Below are 11134 nucleotides of genomic sequence, written 5' to 3'. Positions count from 1 at the left end.
GATTCCATCTTCAGTATCTAAAGCAGAATAAAATGAATTTACATCAGTCTTTATACATTTTCAAAGTACTTTTTTTTTCAATAAACAATGTTGTATATCATAAGTGTCGTAATCTTGTTTATAATTAACTCACTGGTGATTGATATGCTTAAGTACCATGTAATGTACTAAATAAACATTCAGATTCTGTTTCAAATTCTTATAAGTTAAAACTGTGGGTAAACAATTAAACATACCATCCAGAAGTTGCTAAGGGTATACAGTCCTTCATAGACATTTTAATTTACCATATAACTTATTTTACTAACTTGTTTGAAATTCTGCAATTTTATCACCATTTCTGACTGATGAAACCACATGGAATCATATCCCAGAATGTCAAGGATTTAAAGCAATTTTCATGTGCTACTAATTTTGAGTCAGTCCATAACAACGTTTTTAAATCATTATTTTTCAAAGATTTAATTTCATTGTTACTACTAACATCACTTTGATTTACTGCTGACTATATTATTATATTAAAAAAAATATTTTTCTCATTTGGTGTAATGTAATTTCTTCTGTATTTATCTGTATAGTCTTTGTTTATGCTTAAGTTGATTATCAACTTCTTTTTTTGTAGATTCTTACATTACAAGATCCTCAGGAAGAAACCCAAGATGATCGTCAAGGGAAGATGCTGCTACATACTGAATACTCACTTCTGTCCCTCCTTCTGGACCAGAAAGGTGTAATACATCATCATGGACTTTTTAAGGTAAGGCCTTGTACGGTCTAGCATGATCTACAACACAAATTTTACCACTACTTTCTGGATTAATTATCAATCCAAAGAGTATTTCTTTTTCATTATTATGTTTGGTTAAGGAATTAAAAAAATATTACAAGGTAAGAAAGTTCCAGCATATTTTAGTTTTTTATAAAAAAACAACAACAACTAAAGCATTTAAATGTATAGTGTGAATTTTAATGTTAAAGAGATTTTTATTTCTTTTTTAGAATTGGGAAAAAAATAATTTTTAATTATCAGTTTATATTTAGTGCAGATGTAACTATTTAAAAAAATATTATGAGATGACTACAAAATAAACTACAGAAGGACGACATACAGATACTGTATATTTTCCTAGGTAAACGTATGGTGATGCTGCTGTTTAACTACTGTTCAAATCTGTCTTTTAAATATGGTTAACTAAATGGTAACTTGTAATTATTTAAATTTGGCTAGAGATTCGTTTCACATGTTAAATAAACTTGATATGCAAGCAGTTAATCATTTAAGCTCTGAATGATTCTTTGTTTACGTATATTTTGAATATTGATTAGAGGGTAATTGCTAGTGAAAGTGGCATGAAAATGTTAATTTTTTCATGTACCATTCCACTTGTAATTATTGTTGTTTTCTGTTGTGAAATCGACCAAATGTTATCTTTTTATATAAGTGTAAATATGGATATTCTTGGTACAACATAGCAGTCTGACAAAGGCTGTTTTAGTACACCATCTGTGTGAGTTAAGTACAGTTATTACTTGTTTTTTTGTCTATTTTTATTTTCTGTCTTTGACTGAATGTAGTATAATGGGAGGCTTAGGTGACTAAGTAGTCGCATATCAAATGAATAACTTATTGAGCAACTTAAATAAGAGAAGTAGCTGAACCCAGACTACAGGTATACAATGTCAAGAGTTGTATCAAACATAAACCTATTATTCACTATCAGAATGGTAACAGAAAAAAAGAGAAACTGAGGGCAATTCCTTATGGTGGAGAATTGATGTGGTGGAACTTCAGGTTTTTTTTTTGTTAATGTAAACTTGAAAGTGTGTGACAAGAAGATAGTGCCATGTAGCTCACTTCCTCTAAATATATAGTCGTTTTTTTCTTTCTCGGATATTGTATTAATTGGGGAAACTACATCGGGGATGTGATTAATTTTTTTCTCTTTTATTCATTACATTGAAGTGGTATTAACAGAAAATGACAAAGTATACTGACTTTTTTTTTATTCCTATTTTAGTTATTATATATGAATTAGTGAGATTGTTATCAAGTTTTATTCTTCAGCATTTAAAATGGATGAGCAATGACTAGTCTGGCAATATGTACACAATTGCAACAAACATGTGAAGGATGATTAGGTCAATCTTAGATTACACATGTTGACAGACATTATACAAAGTCTCAAATGTATGTGGACTTTACTCTGAAACCACATTTATACAGATCATTGCAAAAGTTCATTGGAAGTGAATAGGAGTCTTTGATTCCAGTTTCGTAGCCATCTTTGTTGTGTAAGTGGTCGTTGATTTTGAAATGTGACTAAATGCTTATGAACCATTATCAGCTTTATATTCTTGTTTATTATCATCTTAACAGTACCAGAAGATATGCTAATCTTCACCACAGAGGAATTTTGTACCATAGCCTTTATTTTGTGGAAATGGACCTTTGGTTGCTATTCTAATACCCTGTTTCCCTGGAGAACATTGAAGGATCACTTACATGTGATGTTGTGTTCTTCAGCTCTACGTCATTCAACATTCCTTCCTTGGATCGATCCTTACCACATCATCCCACCTGGGGATGTGTCTTTCTTCCTTGGTGGGCTGTGCTCTTTCAGAATAGATGGTCTGCAATTCCTTCTTTTGGCTTTCGTACCCAGTCGCAACTGGCTGAGTTGGGTCTGGCATTGGATGACGTTGCTGTCCTTAGTGATCAGCCCATTCCACCATGGCTTATTACCATCCCCAAATATGACCTTTCTTTGAGTCATCTGGCGAAAGCAGATTCTCCCAATTGTAAATACTGTCTTCTCTTTGCCAAACCCCTTTCGAACCATTTTTCTATTCCCATTTATATGGATGGTTCAAAATCAGGTGATTCTGTGGGCTCTGCCATGGTTTGTTGTGGCTCAGTGGTTACTCACAGGATCCCCTCTACAGTTTCTGTGTTCACTGCCGAGTTGTATGCTATTTCTCTTGTCTTGGATCACGTAAAAGCTATGCAATACACAGATTGTACTATTTACACCAACTGTCTTAGCTCTCTACTGGCCCTGGAATCACTTCACATTAGTTCTCACCCTGTTCTTATCTATATTCAAAAATTACTGACCCATTTTTCTCTATCCAGTTTTTCTGGATACCTGGCCACATCGGTATTTGTGGGAATGAGATCACTGACACCTCAGCTAAGTCCGTCTGCTCTGGTGCTGCCACGGCTGTGCCTGTCCCATATATGGATTACAGTCCTCTATCCAAGGCTCGACTTCATGGCAGTTGGCAGTCGGCTTGGGGTGAACAACGTCATAACAAGCTTTTACAGATTAAACCTACTGTTGCTCTCTTGGCTGTCTTGTCTCTGTAAGGATGGGAAGGAGGAAGTTGTTTTGGCTAGTCTACGCATTGGTCACAGTTTTTTAACTCATCATTTTCTTTTATCTGGTACTGACCCACCAATGTGTAGCCTTTGTGACACTCAAGTCACAATAGCCCATGTTTTATTGTGAATGCTATTGTTACGAATGTGAGTGGTGGCACCATTTTTGACATGTGCTTTCTACGTGTTTACTCCTGAAGTTGGACGGTGTCATAGGTGATGGTGACACTGTCCAACTTGATCATGTTTTTAGCTTTTTGCCTGTTATAAGCATTTTTAATTCTATTTAAGTGTTTTTATCTCATTTTTGAGCTTTGTTTGGTTTTTTAACTTGATTTATTTTTACATTTCATAATCTTTTACTTTGGAATTTTTACTGGTTATTTGGTGCAGATAGCCTTATTGCTTTGCACCATAAAATGCCAAACAATCCTTCTTTGGAAAGGGCCGTGACATGTGCCTCCAGCCATAAATTTGCATGTGGTGAGAGTGTGCTGTTGAATGACCAAAATTTGCTATTACTCAAACATACAGATGTTAAATGTGTCACCTGTGGCCAAAGCTCACATTTGAAGTGATGACATTGTATTCCTTGATGCAGATTGTCCTTACAAAGTGCAGTCAGCTCTCTGTGTAATGATCATTGCACTTTTGTCTTTGTTAGTCCAAAAATGGGCAAACCAGTTTTACTTTGTTTCGTAATGATTAAGTAATATTTGTTAATTGTTATCCTACAATTGATATATATATATATATAAAGATAGCAAAAGAAAACATTATTACAACTTTCTAGAGTACTGTAAACCCCGAGTTTGATACCTTTCTCCTCTCATACTATTTGTCTCCGTGAGCTAACAAATGAACAAAGAAGTTCTTGATTTTTTCTTTTTCTGTCGATAATCTGAAAATGTCAAATAGTTAAGGATGTATTTTTCAACAACAGGATGAAGCATGGGAAGAAAAAGAACTCCATACTGGAGAGCTGGTGTACACGGGCCATACCAAGAAACGCCTCTGTCTGGTCCTGGATTGTTTGTGCGCGCACACATTCAGCATGCAGACAGCAGATTTTGTTAACCTCCAACATTATGTCATAAAGGAAAAAAAGCTATCAGAGAAAGAAGCCGTGTTTATTTTTCATGACGTTGTTCGTGTGGTGGCCTCGTTACATCAAGTAGGTTACACAGCCTTTGAAAGTGAGAGCTCTTTACATTTTGTCTCGAAAGTTTCAAATATGATACATGAAACATATTTAATTTTTTTTGCTTCTAAAGTAGAAATTGGTAGCAAAATTATATAGTTCTTACCATCTATCAAAATATAAGTTTCACTAAATATCCTGTCTTAAAGGTTAAAAAGGAATGGTCTAAGGCAGTAGTTTCCAAACTTTTTTTACTGATAACACCCTAACCCACTTACCTTGATTTGTGTTACACTCCTGTTGCCACTTGCAATATTTTTTTTGGAGAGTTGTTTTTTATGTTCTTAATTATTCTTTGTTTGATGAAACTCTTGTGATACCGCTAGCAACTTGCTGCAACACACAGTTTGGAGACTTCTGGTGTAAAGTGTGCTTCAACATAATTTTATTGTCTGTAAAGCATGAATAAATAAATGATAATTTTTTTTTGTTGCTTTTGTTGATAAAATTTTGGGAAAATTATATTTATTAAATTATTTGTCAATGTTTATGATATACAATTTTAGTGGCTCAGTTGGTTTATTGTTGTATATTGTTAGCAAAATTTTTGTTGGCTCTTAAGCAATTGACATAAGAATCTTTCATAAACTGACTGTCGACTTATCTTTGTGCAGTAAACATTTATAATATCTATTATGCTTTTTTTTTGTAAATGTCTTTTCTAATTATATTTAATTTTGTTCCTATTCCAAGATTCCAAGAATAATGAAACTTTAGGGAATTAGTATATAAAAAATATTTTATGGGATTCCTTTTAATACATTATATTTACTACAGGAGTAGACATTTGATGTTAATTTTTGATTTTACAGAGAAACATTGTCCATCGAGATCTGAAGTTAGGTAACATGGTTCTAAATAAGCGTACTAGAAGAATAACTATCACAAACTTCTGTTTGGGGAAACATCTTTTGAATGAAAATGATCTCCTTAAAGATCAACGGGGAAGTCCTGCTTACATCAGTCCTGATGTTCTGAGTGGTACGTTTTGATTTACATATTTAATAGTTACACAACTATTTGCAACAACCTGTTTACTTCCAGTATGTTTACTAAGTATTTTTATCCAAAAACGAAAGTATTTAGGTACATGCTGCTTCTGTAATGTATAGTTTGGAGACAACTAAAATATAAAAAAATGGGAAAGAAGAATTTTAAAAGCTTTTTCATTAACCCTCTCACTATGAGCATCCTTTTCTGTGCATGTCATGAGGTTTTTTGAGTTATATTTAAAATTTAATTAAGCTACTTTCTTGTCATAGTATATAAATAAACTTGTCATAAAAACATAGCTAATAATCCAAATTTTAACATTATAAAAGTTTTAAGTTCTTAATTTATATAAAGCAATATTAAAAAAATCCTGAATTTCTCCTAGTATGAAATTTGTGACATTTGCTCTCTAAGCATCCTCTCTTCTCTAATTTATTTACCGCCTTTCCAAAAAGTAGAAAATGTAATGTAAATTACTCATTATAATGTTGTCATTGCTCCTCTTGCTATGCTCACCTGTCATATTCTTTTTCAGAAACTGCCAGAAACTCTCTGACATTTAATACTGTATTATTTATAACCAATAAAAAGTCAAGGTTTTTAATATATCAAATGAAATATTATATTATATTATTTTCTGCACAGGGAATTGTCTATTTTGCTTCCAGTTCCAACTTTATTTCCACAGGAAACATATTGATGAGCTCAGCTGAATTTTTAATGGTTCTTGTTGCACAGTTAGAAAGCCAGAAAAACTGTGATTGTTATAGATCATTGTCTCTTTGCATGTTGTTATTTTGTGTACTTTGGTGCATTATTTAATTAAATGAAAAATTATTTAGTGCATTAGTACCACTAGTACAAAAAAAAGTTGGGTTAAGTGTCATCAATAGACGACAGCAAAAAAAGAAAAAGAAAATAATACTTGGGTAAGTATTGTCTGCTTTTTGCATGTTACTATTCCATGTTCTTTGGCCCGGCATGGCCAGGTGGTTAGGGCACTTGACTCCCAATCTTTGGGTTGTGGGTTCGAATCCCCATCCCACCAAACATGCTCGCCCTTTCAGCCATTAAGGGTATTATAATGAGAGGGTTAATCACACTGTTCGTTGGTAAAAGAGTAGCCCTAGAGTTGGCAGTGGGTGGTGATGACTAGCTGCCTTCCCTCTAGTCTTACACTGCTAAATTAGGGATGGCTAGCACAGATAGCCCTTGTGTAGCTTTGAGCGAAATACATAATAAACAAACAAACAAAAGTAACTAAATATAAAAATTAGAAACTTTTTAGGTTAGAATTTTCATGAACAACTTGTGAGTAGCCTGTGTATTATGTAATTCGATAGGGTAACATGAGCTCACATTTGCCAAGTGATTTACAAATTTATTGGTGGAAATATTAGTTAGACTCAGTTCAAAGAGCAATAAAAATTATAAAATTCAAGTATAAACAGATGTATACTATTACAAGTTTAAAACTATTTAAGGTAAACAAATGTAGCTTCATTTTACAGTTTAAAGCCATTCTAGAACAAAATATGATGATTTTTTTTACTCAGTATTTTGTTTTAGTCACAAAGTCAGTCAAATTGACCAACCTTGTATACTGTTTTTTTTGTTTTTTTTTATTCCTGTAAACTCCCAGTGGAACATAGGGCCACAACAACACCTCGCCAACGGAAGGTGTTGTTGCAGTTACTTGTAGCAGGTTAGTTTTTACGGGGTGGACTACATAAAGACTACATCAGAGGGTTGGGTATATTATATCAAAACAATTTTTGTAGCCTCATCACTTTATTACAGCCTGTATTGCAACGCATGATCATGTTGTATCTTATGATCGTGCATCTTGACAATAGTCCTGCAGAATAGTTTTCATTGCAAAACGGTTCCATTATAAACCTGTCATCGTCCAAAGCACACCACCCTTTCCTGTATGTTTACCATAATCCATTCACAATTTCCTTGTGGTTTTTTCAATAGTATGATGACACACAAATCTGGTGCTGCATCTGGTAAGTTGACTATATGGCCCTCTTCATTCACCAGCTGCTTTATAAATGCAAAAGTTGAATGGGAGGTATGACTAGAAGTGTTATTTAGATGAATGTATACCCTGTTGACCTTGTTTCCTTCTTTATTATGTTGTATACTGTTGCCTGGTGCACATCAACATCTTTTGCCACTTAATATTTGTGTTTGTGGATTCTCAACTGTTACTGAATGGCACATTTTACTTACTATGGCTGGGATATGACTTACTGCAAGTGTCTTTTTGAATAGTCCTGGTTCCCCAGTATGAGCCATATTTCTTTGTCTTCCATTGCCATTAAATACAAGAGATAAACTCATTTTGAAAATTCTAAGTCCCAGATCTAAACACATCTTTGTGATCTGGGTGTATGGACATTTAATTTTGGAAAAGGCTGTTATATATTTTTTCCAAAAGTGATGAATTTTTACTGGCATCAGAATACCTAAAAAATACCAAACAATCATCAAAATATAGTTCTGATGCATGCCCTTCCACCACAACTTTATATCAGCTGTGGTTATCATTAACTTGCCAATTTACGTGTTCAGATTAGTTTTAATATAACATACTCAACCTCTATATACATTCAAGAAGTTTTAGGTAGGTGTAATTTTTACTTACAGTTATTTTATTTCTGACACAGGGAAACCTTACCTGGGAAAGCCAAGTGATATGTGGGCATTAGGAGTTGTTCTCTTTACTATGCTTTATGGTCAGTTTCCTTTTTATGATTCTGTTCCACAAGAACTTTTCCGGAAGATTAAGGCAGCTGAATATGCAATACCAAGGTAAGTGCCTTAAGTCATTGGTGGAAAATTCCTTTTTTTAGATGTACATGTTATAAACATCTGGTTTCAAGAGATAAGAAGAAATTGTTTTATGAAAAATGATTTTTTACATATATGAACAGCAAATATGGATTGAAGGAGATAGGAAGACTTTCTGACTACGTGGCTGTTGTTTTTCTTTTTTTGTGAATGTACATTGTGTGTCAATCTAGTGGTAATGTTAAACTGTAATATGAATAAAGAATACATGTAAAATTCTGAAAAACTTGTTATTTCAAATGTTTTTTTTTTTGTGTGTGTATTATTTCTTTATGAGTATGAATACCAGGAATGATAGAGGTGAATAGGTTTAGGTGGAGTTATCTCTTAATCATTTTAGTGTATTCATACACCAAAGAGAATTTGTAACCTACTAAAACAGAGTTACTACACTAATAGTCAATGTACCAAAATTAATAAACAGTTACTTGTTATTCAATGGGCCTGGTGATTTATCCAATGGCATAATTTTGTAATTTTTAAACAAAAAGTACCAAAAATATAGCTAACACACCTATTTAGTAATTTGGTGTTTAACTATTAGTTTTGTCTGTAACTTTAGAAAATGGCCCGACATGGCCAGGTGGTTAGGGTGCTCGACTTGCAATCTGAGGGTTGCGGGTTCGAATCCCCATCACACCAAACATGCTAGCCTTTTCAGCTGTGGGGGCGTTATAATGTGCTGGTCGATCCCACAATTCATTGGTAAAAGAGCAGCCCAAGAGTTGGCTGTGGGTGGTGATGACTAGCTGCCTTCCCTCTAGTCTTACACTGCTAATGCAGATAACCCTCATGTAGATTTGCGCGAAATAAAAACAAAACAAAACAATCAAATTTTAGAAAAGCTAAAACATCCAGAAATAAACCTGTGAGCTTATGTCTAACTATTAATTTTTTCATTTCCTTAAACCGGTGTTTCTCAACTGGAGTGCCATGTATTTCCTCTAGGGTACTGTGAGATTTTAGCAAAATATTGTAAAACAAAACAAATACATTTCTACATCACATATTTCAAATGTTTTTGTGTACTAAAAGAAAAAATGAAGGTTTCCAAATATCATTCCACCCAGGACTTATTGGGTAGGGGCGGGGGTATCTCTATGACTCCCTCTCTGGCTACATCACTATTAGCTAGGGTATAAAATATTAGGGATGCCATAGAAATTGTAGGTTGTGTAGGGGTGTCTTGAGCAAACAAAAAGGTTGAGAAACACTGCCTTAAATTAAAGTTAATAGCTAAATCAATAACTAGTTGATTATAATAACTTTCACTGGGATGATTTATCTAAGTAGGAAGTGACCTTGCTTTAACTGCTCACTGTTTTTTGTCATTGTAAAGACTGTAACTGTATGTGGAGGGCTTTTCTAGTTTGTTTGGCTTGTTTATTTCACTGTGTGAATAATTTTTCTTGTCATATATTATGTAGTTTTCTTTCACACTTTCTCGTGTATGTTGAATCTTGGTGGTTCATTGTTAAGACTGAGGGCTTATAATGGCAAAAATTGGGTTTTGATACCCATGGCAGGCAGAGCACAGATAGTTCTTTGTGTAGCTTTGCGCTTAAGAACAATCAGTCAGTCTTGTGTATATGTTTGTTTTCACACAAAATTGTTAAGCTGTACATAACTGAACATCATATCCTAGCTGTTGTGTCATAAGAACTAGGTTTAATTGTATTTTTAGCAACTTAGAAATCTTGGCAATATTATTATAGATGTAGCTTATTTGTGTTTTCATTGTATTAAAATATTCAAAACTTTAAGTTGAGATAGTTAAATCTACTTTTAAACTAAGGTTAAGGTTATAAAATCAAGAATCCTTCTACAATCACATAGTGATTGGCCTCTGGTAAAAGTATTATGGGTTTGTCTCTTTTGTAAAATACCCATTTATTGACTCATCATATAACCATTTTCCAACCACCCACGTTACTTTATATTTGAAAAGTTTATATAAATTAACAAAACTTAATTGTAAAATCATTTTGTACTTAGCTTGATTTGGATAAGAATTGCAATTTAAACAATCATTTAAAATTCAGTTTAGTTTAGCCCACATTAAAATATTAATTGTATACCATTCTCTCATGTTACAGTGATGGACATGTTTCAGAAAATACTGCTCTTATTATTAGAAAACTTCTGATTTTGAACCCTAAACAACGAATGACAGCAGAACAAGTATTAGATAGTCTTCAGACAACATTTGCTTTATGGTAAGTGGTAGTTTGCAGAATGGTGACTGTTATTAATCTTCATGTGTTAGCTCTCTCAGCATGGGCTCTGTCCCTGGGACCGACCTCTTAACCATTTTGTGTTTGTTATAGTTTTCATGATATAACTTTTAAATTAGTATGCATATGTTAACAAAATTTGGCAGATTATCAGTAAACATTACAATGCTTTCATACTCAAAATGTCGTTTTTCTTTTTTTATTAAGCCTTCAGGTTTGTAAAGCAATGTTTTTCTCGAGCGTTTTTTTTCTTTTTGCATGATACCTATCCGACATGCAAAGTAATTTTCATGTTAAGATTAAAAATACTTTTGTGCATCAGAAATTTTTGAAATTTCACATGTGAAATCTTTATAATGTCCACATAGTGATCAAATGTTTCTTAAGAAAAAGAACTTTATATTTTATGTTATTTTCATTAAGGAATCTCTGTATGGGTTTGGTCGATTTAACCGATCTCGTAACCAT

The 11134-nt window shown here is 33.3% G+C and overlaps 1 protein-coding gene across 2 annotated transcripts in view; it reads left to right on the top strand.

Moving 5' to 3' along the window:
* The window catches only part of LOC106457722 (serine/threonine-protein kinase 40-like), a 27448-nt gene that overhangs the window by 10363 nt on the left and 5951 nt on the right, over nucleotides 1–11134 (top strand). For both annotated transcript variants that reach the window (XM_022383725.1, XM_013917167.2), the window contains exons 5-9: nucleotides 623–757; nucleotides 4323–4553; nucleotides 5393–5561; nucleotides 8249–8393; nucleotides 10529–10648. In XM_022383725.1, coding sequence (XP_022239433.1) covers nucleotides 623–757; nucleotides 4323–4553; nucleotides 5393–5561; nucleotides 8249–8393; nucleotides 10529–10648 — 800 coding nt within the window. The remainder of the gene's footprint in view (nucleotides 1–622; nucleotides 758–4322; nucleotides 4554–5392; nucleotides 5562–8248; nucleotides 8394–10528; nucleotides 10649–11134) is intronic.

This window comes from Limulus polyphemus, unplaced genomic scaffold (genome assembly GCF_000517525.1).
Source record: "Limulus polyphemus unplaced genomic scaffold, Limulus_polyphemus-2.1.2 Scaffold365, whole genome shotgun sequence".
Lineage (NCBI taxonomy): Eukaryota > Metazoa > Arthropoda > Merostomata > Xiphosura > Limulidae > Limulus > Limulus polyphemus.
The sequence above is the reverse complement of the archived record's forward strand: the minus strand, read 5'-3'. Positions and strand labels throughout refer to the sequence as shown.